Here is a 19270-nt window from a genome sequence, read left to right on the forward strand (position 1 = left end):
CTTTCGAAACCGTTCTGCACCTTACGTGGTACTGCACTGCCTCCGTGATCGGCCCACCTTTGACGAAGCGACGACGTGATGCGGTGGCGTCATCATGTGATGATTATCTTTGCATCACTCGTGTCGGCGCCGACCCGGGACGCCGACACCCACGGTCAATTTTAGTGTTTGACGAGACATCTAAGGCTTTCGCCTTAAGATAATCGTAGGTAAGAGCAGTTTGATATGCTACCATGAGGATCTGAGCTGGTCAGCATGTTTTGTATATCCAGCCAGCGGCGAAAACGATCACTGCCCTCTATCACTCGGACATGTGCCTCAGCAATGTATGTTTCTTAGTTTTTCCATAGGTGGGGCAGATTGTGTATTTTTTTTCCTCGAGGCAATTACAACCTAAAAAATGCACATGACAGCTTTTCGGGTTCAGAATGATTCCGAGAAGCTAAAGGTGCACGGGACCCTCTCATGTGATTTCCTGCAAGTCAACCTCTAAATTTATTGTGACGCGTTCGTTTTTCTTTTGGGTAAGCACATGCATAAACACGCAAACCGAGAAGTGCTGGCACGAAGTCGCGCTTCGCTGCACGCCACCGCGGCAAACAGCGCCAATGCAGCGAGCACCTTCGGTATATGAGAAGAAACCACAAGATGGCCACCAGTGCATACGTACGAGATACAAACTTTTAATAAACGCAACTGGACGAAACAACATTGATGCTCTCTTGATATACATCTATACGTATGTACACCAGTTTCTTCGAATCAAACCCAAACTAGACTCTTTCCGAAATTTCCCAGTCAGCCGCCGGGCTGACGTATAAATGAATAGAGCCGATAAAACCGCAACTTGAAAGACATCGGTCACACAAGAGCGACGGTGAGAGCGCGCTACACGTATCGCGAAGAGGTAACAACTGCAATGACCCTGTGTAAGAGTTGTCGCGAAACAAAAATAATATCGACAAGCTCTCCAATAGCAACCTCTGAAGCATCCGTTCAACCCGCAATTCCGCACATACCGCATGTCTTCACACACGACGTATCACACACCAGGCCAGAGGCGTAGCCGCTTTGGAAATGGGGGAGACGTGTGGGAGTAAAGTCCCACGGAACGCGACCGAGGCTGGCGCGCGCGAGTAAAAAAAACACAACAAGACGAGAAAAAAAAACCGCTCGCATAATACTGTAACGCAGGTGGTGTGGTTCATGAGATGACTTAGCGTATCGGACGAAACACCCTAAACGCAGCTCTTGCAAACTCTACTTACAGTTCACTGCCTCGAAGGTGAAAAATAACAAGACGCTCCACAGCTGCCCTTAACACAACTCCAAAACAGTCACTTGACGCCAGGCGGTGATGGTAGCGCTACGGCGAGACTAACGACGGCACACAGTACTGTGCCTGCGCCTACCCACCCACCGGTCTCGATTTTCTTTTTTCTTTCTTTTTTTTTTACACGTGCTTGCCGTTCATCATATCAGCTGCCATCGCCACGCCCGGTGTTGCACAGTGCCGTAGCAGGACGCGTGTTTAAGTTTAATTGTAGACAGAGAGCAACCGAATGGGCGCGCCAAGGAAGTTCGGCGAAGTGGCCAATTGAGCTTATAATGTCGAAGCAGCAATTTCCCCTCATTGGTTGGCTGATATCAATGGGGCACACGTAACGAAAGGGTTGCTGCTTCGCGGTGCAGCTGCGACGCTCCGATTATTGTGCCACCGTTAAATTTGCAAACTGAGATGGAGGCGAAAACGTTTGAAGCCCGTGTACTTAAATTTAAAGAACGTTAAAGCACGTTAAAGAGCCCCAGGTGGTCGAAATTTCCGGAGCCCTCCACTACGGCGTCCCTCATAATCATATCGTGGTTTTGGGACGTTAAACGCCAGATATTATTAAAGTTGCAAAACTGAGGGGAACCTGTAATGTAGGGTTATTTTTTAATGGCAAAAAAAAAATTCAAGAAACATAGGTTTCGAACACGGGCCTAGCAGTCACGCACGCAACGCTGCACCGTTCTGGGCCTACCCACCTCCCCCTTTCTTTTTATTTGTTTATATTTTCAAAACTTAACGAAACAAATACACTATTAGAATGCATGTATTTGTCGTCATCGACATGCATGCCCGAGATGGCCGCATGATGCTCTGCGTCAACAAGTAAACGTAAGCACGCGTCCGGGACCTTAATAAACCTAGCCAACAAACAAACAAACGAAAGAACGAACGAACGAATAAAAATGAAACATGACAAGCGCTCATTCCATTCTCTTCATGACACGCGCCACTAAGTAATCGACGGAAAAATGAACGCATGTTAAATGAAACACGATTGATAAAAGCTTAGCTTCGGCCGCTTAGTCCTGACAGGTTCCCCCATAATCCGAGCGCTCCCTGGCTACGCTACAGCATGAAAGACCGATCCGAGCGCATGGATTTCTGAGGTTTCTTCTTTTGGGTGAGGGGTGGAGGCCAATTTCTTTTTGCCGGTTTGAACAATGTGGGACCGAGAGGCCACTTGGGTCACAACCTAAGTCAAAATAACGCGACAGATGGTCTCGTTGCGTTGACGGCACTGCGTGGCAATGCCATCGGTGCACGATTTCGGAAAGGGTCTACAGTGCGAAGCAGGCGCGAAGCAAAGCGGGCCGGCTGATGAAACGAGGTGTCGTGGGTGGGGTCGACAATAAATAGAGGGGTGTGGGTCAGGGGCGCCTGGCAGCAAGCCTTGGCGGGGTGGGCCCGGACACCACTGGAATGTTCGACGGCGCTATGTATGTACAACAATCCAGCCAGGTTGGAGGACGAGCTCGCATCACAATGCGGGAAGCAGCGACAACTGCGCGGTGACCACGCTCCTACACCTTGTCCGGCTGCGAGAGAGAAAAAAAAAGAAAACATTTGTAAACTCTCAGTAAGGAAACCAATGTACCAAAGAGTCTCACAAATTGTAAAACAACGTGACGTCTGTGTCGACAAACGCACCTCACCTTCTACTGATAGAGATTTTTTAAAACTTTTACACTGCGAAAAGGTTCTCTACAACTCCACAGAATGCCAAAAGCGTTTTAATTAAAATGAACGACATGTCTTTACCTATCGTACCATCACATTGTTCTACTTTTCGATGGACACACTTTTACGAAGCTTATCAGTTCTAATTTGTCTTACTTGTTCTCGTACAAGATATGGTTGGTCCTTCTAGAGGCTTAGGACTACATGTTTCATGCAATCGGAATTTTCGGCGACGTTTTTGCTCATTCAAGGATCAAGTGGCCATGCTTTTGCTGCTTGTTGCGCCGTTGCTCCCATACGTCTACTAGGAGAGAAAGGCAGAACAAAATTACCAGTGTAGGATAGAGAAAAGTCGACGTCCGGTCCACGCCGTGCGAGTTCTCCGCAGTGCACGTGTAGCCTCCCATGTCATTCCAGGCAATATTCCGGATCTCGAGATCACCGTTTTCAAGAACCTGCGCAGAAAGATATAACACGAATGGTCATTTAACTGTGGATATCGACTACTTCCAAGTCATATCGATTTATTTCGCAGCATGTAAACGTGCTGAGCTGTTGCTTCAGTAACTACATTTCGGCATTCCCTGAAGGACTCCACATGAGCAGTTTTACAATCGAACAGTGGATGCCGCACTTGTCACCATCTTTGTCAATGTCAGAATTTCGATTTGCCCATCATTAGGTCTCCCTGGAATACATATCAACTACCACGACACAAGTTATCAGAAAGAAAATTATGGTGCTGCAAGCATTCATTACCTAGTATTTATAGGGCTCATGTGGCGCTCGTTTACTACTCATGGTGGCAAAGATGTGACGGGTACAACTGATCGTTCCAGCGACCACAAAAAAAAAAAAAATGCTACTTGCAGCGTCACTTAAGAAATTAAGAGCTTATCGCCTATGCATTCAATAAAGAATCGTGCTGCCGACTCGTCCAGCAGCGGCACCTAGTAGTTCACGGGATACATTTTATGAATAGAGATGTTCCACGAACAGGATTAAAGACATTTATATGCCATGTCATCGGCGGCCAGTCGGAGACATGCTGAGTGGCCGCACCTTGTATTTGTCGCTGTTTTGCAGTTCAGTGTCGTCGGGGCCGAACCAGGAAACGCTGGGTTTGGGCGAGCCAATCGGTCGGCAGAAGAGCTGCACAGTGCTGCCCATCAGCTCCAGGCGAGTGTGCGTCCACATGGTGATGCGGGCAGGGACACCGGGGGGCACTGCGCACAGAAGAAATCAGCAGTCCATGTCAGTCATGTGGCATTAAGTCAACATGATAGCATGCATCGCGGTCCTCCAAAGATTTCAACTCTACATTTTAATTAGACGGCATGCATCGTTAAGGTATTTAGGAATGGTTACGAGCAACAGAGCCGCTGCACACGTCTTCACCGGAATGCAACACCGCACACGTCTTCAGCAAGGCATCGTGGGCAAATTTTAAAGTGCCATTTCTTTTTTCGTAGTGAATTAAACGCACAATGATCCTTAGTGCATCACTCGCATGGCATACTGCTTAAAAGCAGTTGCGGCGCAAGAATTCAGAACAAAAGTGAACAATCCAAACGTGGTCGCTCACGGGCGGCTACGCGTCGCGCCGCAGCTATACTCACCGAAGGACTTCTTCACGAGGCACAAAGGGCTGGAGTGGGCCGAGCCGATCTTGGTGACCTTGACCTTAGTGCTCTTGCTGATACGGTGGTAGGGGTTCTGGGCAACGCAGGTGTACTCGGCCTCGTCGTACTGCGTCGAGGCGCAATCAATGAACAGCCGCGATCTGGTGAAGCTGAGGCCAAGCATGGGCGCGCCCTCTGGGTTCACCTCCTCTTCAGTGCGTTCGCTTCCCGACAAGTCCTGCGCAATCAAATGACAGAACGAGGTGAGGGGATTGGTGAAACGAAGTTGATTCTTCTCTTTGGTCATTGTGTTAGGAGTACTGGAGAATGTACCAAAATTATGTGCCGCTAGCAAAACGGTTAGCTTAAAGCAGTTTGTCTCGCGTCAAGAATGCCTTTCAAACAGTGACATTATCACGAAGTCGACGCGATATTCGGAAAAAAGAGAATATATGCAGCGGTTACTTGCGGTCGTGAGAGCAGGTGTATGCATCAAACACCATCACTTCTCAAGGAGCCGCATGCAACTGTCGCTGTCTCTGCCAGATCGAAACAAAAGCTGCAGGCAACTCAGATAGCTCTTTTCGACGAAGACAGCGGCACACTGCTGGTCATCAGTTAGACTCGGAAGAGACCAAACGCAGCTGTCACTGCAGTACACTCTTTGGTGGAAACCCTGCCGCCACGCGGCCACGGGCGGCTCCCCAACAAGGGTGCGGATCGTGTGCAGAGACGTTCTCCCTTAAGAACGTAGCGACCCACACAGAGAGCGAAGTAACAGCAGGAAATCTCCGTGCATCAACTTGCGAGGGGGGCATCGCACCGAAGTAGGGCAAATTATTCTATTGAATGGAGCGATAAACAGAATAGGGCACATCAGCTATTGGAGGAAAGGGGCGTCTCTTCAAGCAGCCTGATATCAGCATCACTTCAGGCGTACTTTTTGCACATTTGGACAGGCAATATAAGAAACAATCGTGACGCTGCCACCAAGAAATAAGGCCGCGCTAGGCTGTTGTTTCCATCTGACGAAGCCTCCAAATTCAGCCCGAAAACAATAGAGCTTCGCCATTTCCGTGCTAGCCTATAGTGTTCGCAGGTATACGTTCCGCTCGACCTAAAAGGCGCCATACTACTAACAAAAGCGCATAGCCACTGTCAGTCTGATAGAGAAAAGCAGAACGAAGAGCCAACAACGAAATCAAATGCAAAGACAATTTGATGCATCTGACGCACGCCCCCATGCGCCGAAACGTTGGAAAATGAATGCGTCGAGCACAACTCCCTGAGTGTGTACAAAGGGTGGAAGAATACCAAAGAGATGTTCCGCACGAAAATTGAAGCCATGAGACCTGCTTTCATTACTTGCTCTTTGCGAGCACGAGTCAAGGAAACTGTGTGTCTTTCGTTCCTATCGAGGCCAGTGTCGTATGTTCTCCCTTTACACCGGAAGCAGAATTCTGCTCTTCATTAAAATGTCACCGCTTTGTTGGCGGCACGCAGAGAGCTCATTTCTTTTTCGTCACTAAAGACTCATTCACATCGTGCGACCATTTGCAATTGGCATCCAAAAAGCGATTAAACGCAACCAACGTTCACACCTGAGTGCGACCTTTACCCGTAGCCACACAGAATTCACGTCTGCTCGCACATAGCTCGCATTGCCACAGCCCCGTAAAATAAGCTGACGTTCTGTTCCTGCGCATGTGATTGGTTCAGAGCTTTGTGACTGCAGTCGCGTGAATGAAAAATCCAACAGCGAGCGACTGAACCAAAACAGTCGCTTTGCGACCATTTGCGACTACCTCGGTCGCGCGACCGGTGCTATAGTCGCAGGTGTGAACGAGCCTTAAGTGAAACGCACGCCGCGCCACTGAAACTAGCTGACAACGAGGGCCCTTGACAACTGAGAAGCTGGTGAAGGCTTCTTCTCCGTGCGATGCAGTCCCTTGGTGCGGACGGCGGAAGGCTTCGGTCATGTGGCTGCACCTGCCGCTGGGAGTAGCCGCGAACTAGCGGCGGCTCCTACTTTGAAAGAACCCGGGGAAATGACTCGGCTGTATTTCTTCCGGGTGACACGCGAGCGCAGTCGCATTAGCGCTTCGCAATCATCGTGCGAGGCTTTCGGTTTCCCTGCAAGCGCGCATACATCGCGATAAAAGTGATGCGACGACGTGCTTCCCCAACGCCCTGGAGACCGCGCTGTCCAAGGATGCCGAAGAGAAGCTGTACCGCCGTGCCCGCGCCCACGTATACACGCCAGATTAACCCAGAAAACGAACAGTGCGCCGGCGAGGGGCATGGCCGCCCATGCCTACACGATAGCGCTGCGGCTGGAAACCACTATCGCGCCGCCTCTGCGATCCCGGGGTTGAATGAACACCCGTCGCTACGGTCCGGCAGCGGCCGCGCCAGCCAATCTGGGAGGCGACGCACTCGAGGACGCCGTGTGTGAAGACGTGCAGAAATCGCGCAAGCTGATGGCGCGACTATTCACAGCCGGGTTTTTTTTTTTTTTTATGCTGTCCGATGAGTGTAACCGCGAAACGCGTATCCTCTTAGTTCCAGTATATTCCTCGTATTTCTTTGTTTTCGCAGTCACGTAGCATTATCTGAATGTTCTCCGACCGATAAGTAATGACATAAATGAAGACCGTACCAAATATAGCATTATAGTATAGGAAAGAAATCTGTACAGAGCAGAATTCATATTTGAAGGAATGTAAAAATATTTTGGCGGCTTTCTTTTTCTCCTCCGCATTTTATGACCCAATAGCCGTGGCAGCTCGAAGAAAATCCTGTCTTACTAGGTGCGAGAATATGGATCGTGCGACTAAATGTCGTTTCTGTAAATGTCTCACCTGTCCGATACGGAGACCGTTTTTGAGCCAGTGGATGGTGGGCGGGGGATTTCCGCCAGCTTCGCATTCTATCACCAGAGACTCGGACTCGGCGACCGTCATCACGTCAGGAGGGGTGTTGCGAAGCTTCAGGTGCGACTTGCGAAGCAGGTTGCTGCCAGGACCTGCGGCGGATCGAGTAAGCACCCGTCAGGCATTTGCTCCCCGAAAACCAACGTGTCGACAAACAGAAAGGATCAGGAATGTTTCGACACTCACCTACTCGGGAACCTCTCTGTGACTTGGACACGAACAGCTGCGTAAAAAAGCGGACATTTTGGCTTTGTTTAGTTTCCCGAACACCAAGAACCAATACGCATGCTCGTGTAATTCTTATTGAAGAAGGCAAGAGGGGGACTGACGTGGGCTGCCGTACGCTTTTCTTGATTTTGCATATAAGCTATTATAACAAATGCATCCTTGCCAACTGCCAAGGACGCTTTGTTCACGATGTCGACGATGCGATCAACCTGTCAAGAGTCTTCAGTCAGCTCTTGGAAGGCTATCGCAATAGTTACGCGCACGTGGCCTTTAATGAGACCTTCCTCGAACGTGGAGCTTGCCCTGGCAGCTCTGACAAGGAACTGTTCAAGTGCTAGCAGAGCTTATCAAACAAAAGGGAACAAGAACTCAGGGACCGTCGGTCGTCTCGGGCGCAGTAGCCGTGTTCTCTTGAACTAGATAAGAACACCTCTATACTCAGTGTTCGTAGAAGTGTCAGGAGCCTCACTTTTTTTTCCCCCGCGTTTATCTCTCACTACACTGTCGGGGATCTTGAGTGGTACTACAAGCCAACAATTGAAACCTAAGATAGCAGCCACTAACTTTCATTCATATCTCCCGGGTAAACGTGAGCAGCATACCTGTTCGTCACACATCTCTATATTTCTTTTTTTTTTTTCTAATGAGGAGCATGCTCGCACTGACGGTCCTGAGTTTCCTGGAACTTCCAAAATGATAAGGCAAATGGTTGCACCATGGTTGCACTTCTTTTTTTTTTTTTTTGCGCAAGCATACAAGATCTTGACTGCGGCTTTTCCTGCAACGTCACGCGCTTTCCCTGATATCTAATTTATCAATAGCATGCAAAGCAAGAACCTTCGTGCGTTGCATTCATTCAGTCCCGATAAATACATAATCACGCGTACTCGAAAGAACGCAGGCAATGGAAATGCCCCGTGACGAAGTGTGTGACGTAGTTTCAATGATAAGCCTGCCACGGCAAATACTGATGCAGCACGTCGCAGACGATGCTCGTTAGGCAAACCGTTCCGTATCCATATCTGCCGCGACGTTTAAACTTTAAGCCGCGCTTTTCGTGGCCATCCCGCCCAGGGGCGTAGCCAAGGGGGGGGGGGGGGGTTCAAACCCCCCCCCCCGAAATTTTTCAATTTTGCTTGCGTATATACACACACATACAAACGCACGCACGAACATACATAAAGTATGGTTGAACCCCCCCCCCCCCCAAAAAAAAAAAAATTCTGGCTACGCCCCTATGCTATATAGTGCCTCTGTGTTCACTTGTGTTCAACATTGCTTACAATGAGCGTTAAATGAGTACATGCACGCGCTTGTTCTCACTTCTTCTATTCTTTTATCTCCCGCTTTTCCCGTCGCCCAGAGCACGGCAGCAAAGCGGATATTGCGACCTTGTTAATATCGCTCTCCCCCAAATGCTCTTTTCAAGGTTGAAAAAAAGAAGGTGCATTAAAGAACGGCTGGCTCTAAATGTGTTACATAAGCGAACGTCCGCAAGGTTAGAATAATATTAGTTAACTTCGTGCTGTTAATTAATCTCATGTTGGTTATGTCAGGTTTATTGGCGCAAGAGCTGCAAAGGCTTATGATGTGGCAAATTAACCTTTCATCTATATAAAATCTGTATAGGCTTAAAAGACACACACACACAGTCCGGTAGATTCTGTAAAACGACAATTGTATTGCCTTGAATTTTGTTGATGTGCTATTGCATCTATTTTGTGATTGCCCACTTTACGTGTCGCAACGTAATACGTTTGCCTCAACGTTGGCAGGAATCGGTGTGGCAACACTAAGTGAGACTGGTATTTTGTCAGCTATGTGCGACCAGACAAAGTCACCAACTGCTATCAGGGCTGTGATAGACTTTCTTAAGAGCACAGGACTGGACTCCAGACTCTAGCGTAACCACTATGTTACGTGGTTATTGTATATACGCATAACTATTTCCTCTCCCCATCATCACTCCTTTTTTCCCCTTTCCCTTTTCCCCTGTGCAGAGTAGCAGGCTAGAGCGCACTAGCTCAGGCCGACCTCTCTGCCTTCAAATAAATTCTCTCTCTCCCTCTATTGCTATATCACTGCTGTGATCGCCCATGAGGGGGCCTGCGGCTTCGTCAAGCTGTCTAAATGACAGCTTTTTCCTCCCGCCCCTTCATATCATTATGCTGTATTGATGCGAAAATAGACATTGCTGTCATTGTCAAAACCACAAAAGCATGGGCAAACTGACCCCGACGGCGTTACGCTGCCGGGCCCCTTGGCCGACCAGTGACCTGCCCAGCACGACAGGCAGCAGCAGCACCAGGACGCTGATGAGGCTCGCAGTTCGCGGGCGCATTCCGTTTGCCGGTATCCGCACGAGTGGCGTCTGGACGCTCAAGACTCGGAGGCACGCTTCCTGCGTTGAGAGAGAGAAAAGACGGGCCTTTAGTTCAACGCTTGCGCCTGCTGACTGAGAGGAGTGGAATAGAGAAATAAAAAGTCGGGCTATGGATTACGGGCCTCCAGGCATATCTGGAACTGTCATTGGTAGTCTTTTCTCCCCTGAAGATCCTCTGCGTTGTTGGAAGATATACAAAACTGAATTTCAACCACGCTCGTCATCTCACGCTACGAGTGTCAACACGCACAGATACTTCCACGAGGTATGGAAATGGTGCTGCTCTCTGGAATCTATAGTGGTCCTCGCGGTTCCTTAATCTTTATTATGTTTTTTTTTATTTAGACCTGTTAATAAAATGAAAGCAGAGCGCAAAACAGACCGAACATAGAAAGATATGTAGGTCTGTTGTGCGTTCTGCCTTTATTTTGTGACCATGAACCAACTCCCCAGCAAAGCATTCTGTTGAGAGAACTGTTTCCGCGGGCAAGACACACTACATTAAAAATGTTGTTCCGGGTCTGTGAATCGTACACACTAGACAGTATCTAGTCGCTTCTACTTCGCTCCACTTGTGTTCAATTTGCCTCGAAGGACAATCCTTCGGTGCTACTCAGCAGGAGATGGGTGACCAAGAGGTTTCTATATGCAGCGGTCGAACGTCTCCTTGTATACAGCATAATCGAGAGAAGGACGCTCGTTCACCTTATGCATAAGACATTTCATTGTATAGTTGTGATCTTATGGAGACCTTATTGCAAAAAAAAAAGAAAGGAAGTTGAATGCAGAACGAAGAATCCAACGAGGATGTGTGTGTGCGTTTGTGTGTTTTTGCCCCTGTAAAAACAAAGCACCATGCCGGAAACGTTAGAAGGAACAAACATCCCTTTCATCCGCTGAGCAGCGACCGCTACCCGTCTGATCCGCAACACCGTCGGATACACCGTGGCAGCGTTGATCCTTTACAAGATGCGCTATGCGACCCACACCTGAGGCACTCGCTTCCCCAAGCCGCATCCCACGCATTCCACGCGCACGCTGCCACGTGGAGTATCCCGGAAACTCCCGAGTCCAACTTGACTCCGCAACAGGGAGGGCGGCCATTTTCTTGAGGCCCTTTGACGATCGGCGCACTCCTCGGGTTTCGAGCGTCGTCTTCGCGAGAAGCACCGGACACGCGCGCTCGTGACTGCACCATGAGCTCCGAAGACAATAGAACGGGTTGTTGCTGTTTTCGGCCGCAATGTGAGAAACGCCGAGATCCAGCGGACGCGCGTCGTGCAACGTTTCCTTCCACCGACCGCTGTGGCGCGCACCTTTGACTTGCACACCGTCTACACAGAATGTATTTTTGTCCTTTTTGGGATGATCACGATACGGGGCGCCAAGTCCTCCTGATGTTTATCCCTTAACTGGTGCTAGCCACGAGAATTCAAATGATTGATTTTACTATGAAAAATGAGGACCGGAAGCAGTTCAAGTTTCGAGTACTAACGCAACATAACAAGAAGTTGCGGTTGCACTCGCGTTACGTGCGTACATACGTACGTAGAACGCACTAGTCGGCCGGGACGCCAATCCCAGGCGAGTGCCGCTCGCAGACTAATTAACCAGGTGAAACAGCGCCAACGCTGTTTACCTGAACGCGAAGCCTTTCCAGTTGCGGTACGCTTTGCGGCAGCGCGATATACTGTACACTTTCAAAAACAGGTGAATCGATAAAAACATGGCACTGCGCAGTCGGACTGATGGTCCTCACCATTCGCAATTACCCAGCACGAAGCGCGGCCAATGAGCCTCGACGTCTCAAAGCATATAGTAAAAATACACGCTATTCTATTGAAAAGTGTTCTAGACCCTCATTTATCGGCGGGCCAGACGCAATGTCGATGGACGCAGTCTGATCATACAGGGCGAGCAGTGAACTTGAAGTCTTCGCGTATAGAGTATTGCATAGAGAAATTGATGCCGATAACCGCGACACTCCTTGCCAACTCATTCATTATAATTGCACGAGTTTTCGATGAAATTTAAAAAGTAATTATGCTGTCGTGAACAAGCCACTAATTAACGCTTAAAGTGGCTGCTCCAATTTATGGGCACATGGTCAATTTCCATTTCTCAGTCCAATCAAACTTTGTATAGCGCCGCCCTCTTGTTTCTCCAGGACAAAAATAATGCGCCGTTGTATGCATCCGTACGAATTTCAGCTACTTGCCCTGTATACGGGCTCAGTAGGTAATTCTGTTAAGATAACTAATAAATGTTCTTTTTAGAGCGCCTAAACGGACATTCCGTCGGAATGTCGCTCGCTACGTTAAATGACCTCCATAGAAAGGCAATATCAAAAGCCCTGCGTCTGCTTCATTGACCGCAGAAACTCTCTTATCGCTCGACATGTGCACCAAGCACTAGGCCTACTTCAGTTACAGCAGGTATATGCCCGACATATCAGGCGTAGGCATAGAATTCCTGCCATGCTATCCCTGAGAAACGCGCAATATCTTGCAATCGACACGGCGCTCCGTTCTGGACACCTCTACAGGATCTCTTCAAATTTCCTTTTCTTTAACTATTTTACTTCTTTTTTTATTTCTTTGCTCCTTGAAAAAACTGGCGCTCACGCGCTGTTCGCGTCATTCCGCTAAAAAACGATTTAAGAACAATTTTTATTATGCGTCTCATTTCGTTTTCCTTGTTCGATTATATTACGAATATTGGACTACGTTTCAGCTGCCCTTTGAGTTATCGCATTCATGCTTCTGTCCGCCCCGCATCTCGCACACGTTCTTCACTTGTACAGACACTTAAAAAAAGGAAAAAGCAAAGCAGTTGCGCGGGACTGCTCTCCACGCAGTGCGGACGGAACTGATGCAAACAGCTTACGCACAGCGGTGACATCAGTTCTTTCCACACGCACACTCGTAGTAGCGGTATGCGGAACAAATGGCTAGGATTCACTTGAGAAAAAGAAACGAAGAAGAAGAAAGGCTGCAAATTTCGGGTAAGGCTCGTGGCATGGTCCGGTTTGTTCGTACAAACGCCGAGAAAACCGACACTCTATAAAGATCTAAAGCGAAAGATGGCTTGAGAAGGGAAGGCTGCTGCGATAAATGAGCATGCGTGCATGAACAATCACCTTATGGAGCAGCGATTGAACAGGGGTCTTGTGCTCAGCGAGGTCCCGAGCCGAAGTGCTTTCGTCGCGGCAAAACAGCTTCGCTTTCGCGTATCGTCTACGTTCATTCGAATGCTTTGCCGTGTTGTTGATTCATTCTTGGTTACAACGCAAAGAACACAGGGCGCAGACGAGAGAACCGGAAAAGAGCGCCTTGTCCCATTCTGTCGTCTGCGTCTTGGGTTCTCTGCGCTGTAACCAATGAACGGCAGCGGCAGTACCGACTATAGGGAGGAAACGGACGCTACTACAGGTACAGAGGAGTATGAGTAAGCATTCTGCCACTTGCTCGTCTGCACGTGGATACTGCATCAGTTTAACAAGCAAAACGAAGACAGCAATGACAAAACAGCAGCAGCAGCAGCAGCAGCAGCAGCAGCAGCAGCAGCAGCGTCAGAAACAACAACGATGAGCAAGTGGGATAAATCTTACGCATGCTTAGACAGCTCCAGTGGAGTTTCTAAAGCATTTTCGTCGAACTTGCATAATTACTTTCTGGTCTTATTACCACCTTGAGTCGTTTCCAGATTTATATATGAGAATCGAAGGCAGCGTGGGGTTGCGTTGCACGCTGTGCTGCTTACCTGTAGATGCAGTACACAACTCGGATCGGATGGACCGTTCGCCAGAGGATGGAGTGCAAGACAAGCGGCGGAGGACTCGCGGCGCATAGTACTCGGAGCGGCAGCGAATCGACTGTCCACACGAGCGATAACAGAGAGCTTGCAGCAGTTGCTCGGATAAAATGGCTCAGATTGGGTTCTACGTAGTCACGTGTGTCATAGGCGACACTCCTCCGCGTTGGCCCCTCGCTGCTGCTAGTCTTGTTTCTTACTTCTTTCTTACTTTCTCTCCTTCCACCTTTTCTTTCTCTCTTTTTTTTTTCCCCCGAAGCACTAACAGTCACGCGCCGCAGCCACACGGCACCCTGACACGTGCGGCTTTTTTCTGAACAATTACAAGTTCTCTGCGCATCAAAGTAAATGTGCTGTTTTAAAAAATTATGGATAATTGTTTTTCTTTCCCCTTTTAGTGGCTTATTTGACGAAAAACGTTCTTCGAGGCTTACGTTTTGTGCGTATCTCGAATTTCTTTATGCGCGCCAATCGGCAACAGCCGTTTCCGTGGCACATCTCCAACCCATTCGACTGAATATACAGAGCACTGAATTGTTCCTTTTGCCGTCGCATTTTCGTTTGGCGTGGTACGCCCTGTAATTACGGGCTGTTGTAGCACCTTGCTGCTGCAGCCATAGTTCTCAAGCTAAGAGCTCCTTGAGGCGCAACAGAAGTGCGAGGCCGGGCCTTGGAAGGCCCACCTGAGGCACTTGCTTATGGCGTAACGATGTGCGCATAGTGAAACACACAGTGCGAAACTACGACGGGGACACAGGAAGGAAAGACACCTGTGTCCCCGTCGTAGTTTCGCGCTGTGTGTTTCACTATGCTACACCAACATGCCCAGATTCTCTCTATTGCGATGTGCGCATGCTTCGGTTTGGAAATGGTTACGGTACAAGTCGAAGGACATCTTCAGACGCAAAAGAGTACGATGAAAGAGAACGCAGAGGCGACTGCCTTGCAGCAGTGTAGCGGGGCTTTGATCCGGGTTTAGACTTCTTCCGTAGAGGTCGCTGCGTCACAGACCGAGGTTCACCGTGACGCAGCAGCGCTTATTGGGGCTCCAGAGGGGCGGTGGCGTGTCCGCAGATAGCGCGTCTGGTGCGGCGGAGGAGCATCCGATAAGGACACTCGCCGCAAGGATTGACAACGCGAGAAAGGTTTCTGCACGAGACTCAAAAGCCACCTAAACATCGCCCAATGTTAGCGGTGTAAGCATGTTTGCCGAGCAAATCCTTGTTCTGCCGAGCAAAACTAGCGCCGTGGTGTACCCATAAATTCCCTAGTCAAGTTGACGAGAGCAACGAGAGGCCGAGTTGAAACTTGAAGTTAGAGGCACTTGACGGCGTGTCTTTTTTAGAGATTTTGTGTATCTGTGTCATGCTTTGTTGTGTTACCTCGCGAGTGTTCGCTTAAAAGTGACTGAAATTGCTAAGACTACCAGCAGCCTCAATTACGACGTCATCGACTCTGCGGTCAGTTTGGATGAATCGTGTGGCGTATCAGTGCTATCTTATCTTAACTAAGGGAGCAGCGCGAAAGACAGGGGCAGAAAGGGCACACACACAACCACACGTACTGCGCTACGTGTGGTTGTATGTGTGCCTTTTCTGTCCCCGTCTTTCGCCCTGCTCCCTTAAGTTAGGTTGAACCAACTAGCCAACAAGTTCACTCTTCAAGGTATCAGTGGTGTTCCGATGTAAGCGTCTGGTATAACCCAGTGCGCTCCAGAATGAGGGATTTGCCTTGTTAAGTTTCACCGCTGCACAGTGGCGTTATGCGAAGAAAACTAAACGTCACGCTGTGAAGCTCTAGCCCTCCGTTGCCCGGAAGGGTTCGCTGCCGCAAAGGGGTTGATAAAACTTTTACGTCTTCGAAGCAACTTAGAAGGAATCAATCATCTCATGGGACTGTCCGAGACGTGTGAATATTAAAGCTTACAGGCATATTTTCCATTTGTCATAATGGATATATCGAACTATTTCGCGATCCCCTTCGAATCCGATGTATCCGACGGTGTGCGAAACATCACCTGGGGAAGTGCATATGTTTCCTTGGCGTACACAAACACTTGTATTCGTATACCGCCGACAAAGCAATTCGCAATAGTGCTGCATATCTCCTTGATACTGTACGCATGTGTAAGGAGAGCCACACATGCATACGCGACCATCCGGTTGAGGGCGGCCTAGATCTCTTATGATATCGTACGGTCACCGCAGAAAAAGGCCCCGTTGGCCGGAACGGTCGCTTGTGCTAATCTTTCTCTGCAGTGACTATACATCACCCAGAAGTGCTTAGTAGGAACCATGAGCTCTACTTAGACTGATCTGATGAGGAGATAAGCAATTCGCTTTGCACCACCGCGCCTTTTAGTACACGTATACCGTGCTCCACGTAGGGCGTCAGAGGCCGATTTCGCCGCGACGCTCAACCACAATTTCACAAATTCGCCCCTCTCTTACCGAAGTGCACGTACGAAGTGCACTCAAGATAGAGTGGCCCCCCTTTCTTCCCAAAGACAGCGGCAATTGTGCATCTTTAATACGTGCGCCCAAGAACGCAAGCCGCCAACATTTCCGTGGGTCTCGCACGCGCGCTGGTAGAGCCACCTGACTCGGCTAGGTGCATCTCGTTAGGAATTTCCTAGGGACAGCACCAAGAAGTGGTCAGGCAACATGGGCATGTTTTGGTGGCTTTTTAGTCGCTTCGAAGGTTTCTTGCCCCTTGGCGCGCCTGTGTGAGAGAGAGACAGAGAAAAAAAAGCCCCCTGGGAGCCAGCGGAGTAGAGTTGGCCTATCTGGACGCGCTGTTTGTAAACGCGGCAACGCCGGCAATCGAAAGGTCGACACTGGCGCCTGGATGGCGAAAGACTCGTGGGCTGTTTGAAGCCGCCGAAAGTGAACGGTCTTGTTTGAGACTGCGCCAGTGATTATACGTAGAGCTCAATAAGGCCTCGTCATGACCATTCCAGTGAGGCGCGCCTGAAGCTTTGAGCACACTTGCTCAAGCTCAAGTACGCATTATGCGAAAAGAGTCTATGGCATAATTACAACAGAGTGTTCGGTACACGTGTACTGAACCTTCAACCACTATGGAAAGAGGACCGAGCGAGGTGGGAGAGATGTTTTGGTATTATACAGCAAGGAGTGTGCCAACCATAAAAAACCGTCCCCGTACACAATGGTGTGTGTACGTGGACGGGTGTATGAAGGCAATGAGCGCGTGTTTATTCCGTCCCTTTCTGCGCCCTTCGCAGTTGAAAGCTCAGCCTGTGCACGTGACGCTCGCAACTGCGCAGATTAAAGCGGAGCTGCTTCTTGCGACGTGCCCCGAGACAACAATCAAACGCGTAAGATAGCGCGATGAACACGATGCTCCATTGCCGCTGCGCACAAGACATTCGAGCTTTCGCACGGAACCGAGAGGCTGCCGTTTCTCACAGGTGGAGAACGATGTACGTGCCGACACCCACCGAGACCCAGTGCGCGTCTTTCTGCGACGTTGGACGGCTTCCAGAGCACGCGGCTGCTTCTCGTCGCCGATAGGAGTACTGGCCCGTATTCACACAAGCTCATTTTTCTTCAATAATTTACCAACAGCCTCGACATGATTTCAACGTACCAGATGACAAATAAACGTCGCAAGAAAAGACGTCGCCAAATAAACGGGCCACTTCTCACGAAGTTGTCTCAAGAATCTCATGTTGGTTGCGGTGATCAGATCTTGCAGTGCTTTACGTAGTCTTCTTTTGTATGCTCTGTCCCGAAGTTATGCTGTAGCGAATCTGGCACGGCTATAAGAGAGTCACAAATTGAGTGAGCGAGAGAGATCATGCTATAATTTCTTTCCATGCTTCCGCTTTGGCGGCTATGTATTGTACGCAAGCTATGCTTACTGTGTGTCACGGTGCAATAAGTGTGCCCTGACAGTACTGTACGCATGCAGCCTCACGAACGGAGATTTGTTGGTGGTCGCGAAGAGTGCAGATGCTTAGGTTCACTTGCACATTTAATATTTGTTTATATTCTTTCTTTTTATTATTATTTCCTTCCCTCTCTTCTGGAATCTTTTAATCCCATTTTCCAACCCTATACAGAGTGGCATGCCGGCGGTTACAAAGACGCCAGCAACAATCTGTTTTTCCAATGAAGTGTCTCTCTCTCTCTCCAGCGTTAATGTGTAAACCTTTCTGCCCTCCCCGCCTTCCCTTTCTGTTTAGGTATGTAAACAAGGGTGCATGTGAAACACGTGCGACGTCGCACGCACTCGTCGAGAGATTATCTCCAGTAACGCATCGCATCTCGGCCAGCCGCATCTTGAAATAGTGGCCGCGCGCCGTTGGGGAAGCGCCGGCCTTGGCACGCTTCCGGCGCTCCGGAATGCCCCAAGGTCCTCGCCAGTGAGACATCTCAGCTCGAATCGCTTTCTCAGTCAATCAGTGCTGATCGATTGGCTGCTGCCGCTTTCGCGCCAAGCCAGGCCTCCACCGAGCAGATGCAGGTAGTACAGTCGATGCAAGCGCGAGGGCGGGTAAAATCGTGTTTCTCAGCGGGTATACCACCAGTACGTCTCAGGGTTTCGGTATCGAATTCGCGAGTGGTGTCACTTCCTTATTCGTAAACCACAGCTTTACTCGGTGCTTGCGGTTTTCCCCCTCGGCTCGCGAAAGAGGCTACTCCTCAAAGGAATGGTATAGCTGCAATGTCCCCAAACTGTACGCCCCCCCCCCCCCCCATTTCGTTTATTACTATTATTATTATTATTATTATTATTATTTTACACGAATGCTGAAGTGCAACGGGGTGTGTCGAAACACACATGACAGCGCTCGTGGCGTGTGTTTCTTCGCTTGTGAATACCCCCCCCCCCCACACACACACATTTTTTTTATTTTTTATGTATAAAAATACACGCACAAATACAAACACACAAACTTACATATAGGATGGCCGAACGCCCCCCCCCCCCTTCCCTTCCATGAATATGCTCGGATAAAATGGCTCAGATTGGGTTCTACGTAGTCACGTGTGTCATAGGCGACACTCCTCCGCGTTGGCCCCTCGCTGCTGCTAGTCTTGTTTCTTACTTCTTTCTTACTTTCTCTCCTTCCACCTTTTCTTTCTCTCTTTCTTCTCTTGCTTGGTGCCCCTTCTAGTTTTATATGAGAGAGTGAGATGACGTGTGGAAAAATATGAGGCTCTTTACTTGTCGCCGATAAAGTACTGCATGAGAGGTCGAATCCGCCAAAGGAAAAGGTAGCTGGTGAAACGAGAGAGAAAAGGAGGCCTCCGGA

The 19270-nt window shown here is 49.1% G+C and overlaps 1 protein-coding gene and 1 long non-coding RNA gene across 4 annotated transcripts in view; both read right to left on the reverse strand.

Moving 5' to 3' along the window:
- Nucleotides 1–659: 659 nt before the first annotated feature.
- LOC119379138 (zwei Ig domain protein zig-4) overlaps nt 660–19270 on the reverse strand; it is a 134384-nt gene continuing 115773 nt past the window's right edge. For 2 of the 3 annotated variants that reach the window (XM_037648330.2, XM_037648329.2), the window contains exons 2-8: nt 10027–10194; nt 7752–7788; nt 7494–7657; nt 4630–4870; nt 4073–4236; nt 3343–3465; nt 660–2868 (exon numbers count right to left, since the gene is read on the reverse strand). In XM_037648330.2, the coding sequence (XP_037504258.1) occupies nt 2854–2868; nt 3343–3465; nt 4073–4236; nt 4630–4870; nt 7494–7657; nt 7752–7788; nt 10027–10134 (852 nt within the window). In that variant the 5' untranslated portion in view covers nt 10135–10194 and the 3' untranslated portion in view covers nt 660–2853. Of the gene's footprint in view, nt 2869–3342; nt 3466–4072; nt 4237–4629; nt 4871–7493; nt 7658–7751; nt 7789–10026; nt 10195–13938; nt 14033–19270 lie in introns of those variants that run through there. The other variant, XM_037648327.2, reaches the window with a different exon arrangement.
- LOC125756880 (uncharacterized) overlaps nt 660–19270 on the reverse strand; it is a 70451-nt gene continuing 51840 nt past the window's right edge. Inside the window, exon 2 of the long non-coding RNA XR_007414837.1 lies at nt 660–1768. This is a non-coding gene — a long non-coding RNA (uncharacterized LOC125756880). The remainder of the gene's footprint in view (nt 1769–19270) is intronic.

This window comes from Rhipicephalus sanguineus, chromosome 1, assembly GCF_013339695.2.
Source record: "Rhipicephalus sanguineus isolate Rsan-2018 chromosome 1, BIME_Rsan_1.4, whole genome shotgun sequence".
NCBI classification, from domain to species: Eukaryota; Metazoa; Arthropoda; class Arachnida; order Ixodida; family Ixodidae; genus Rhipicephalus; species Rhipicephalus sanguineus.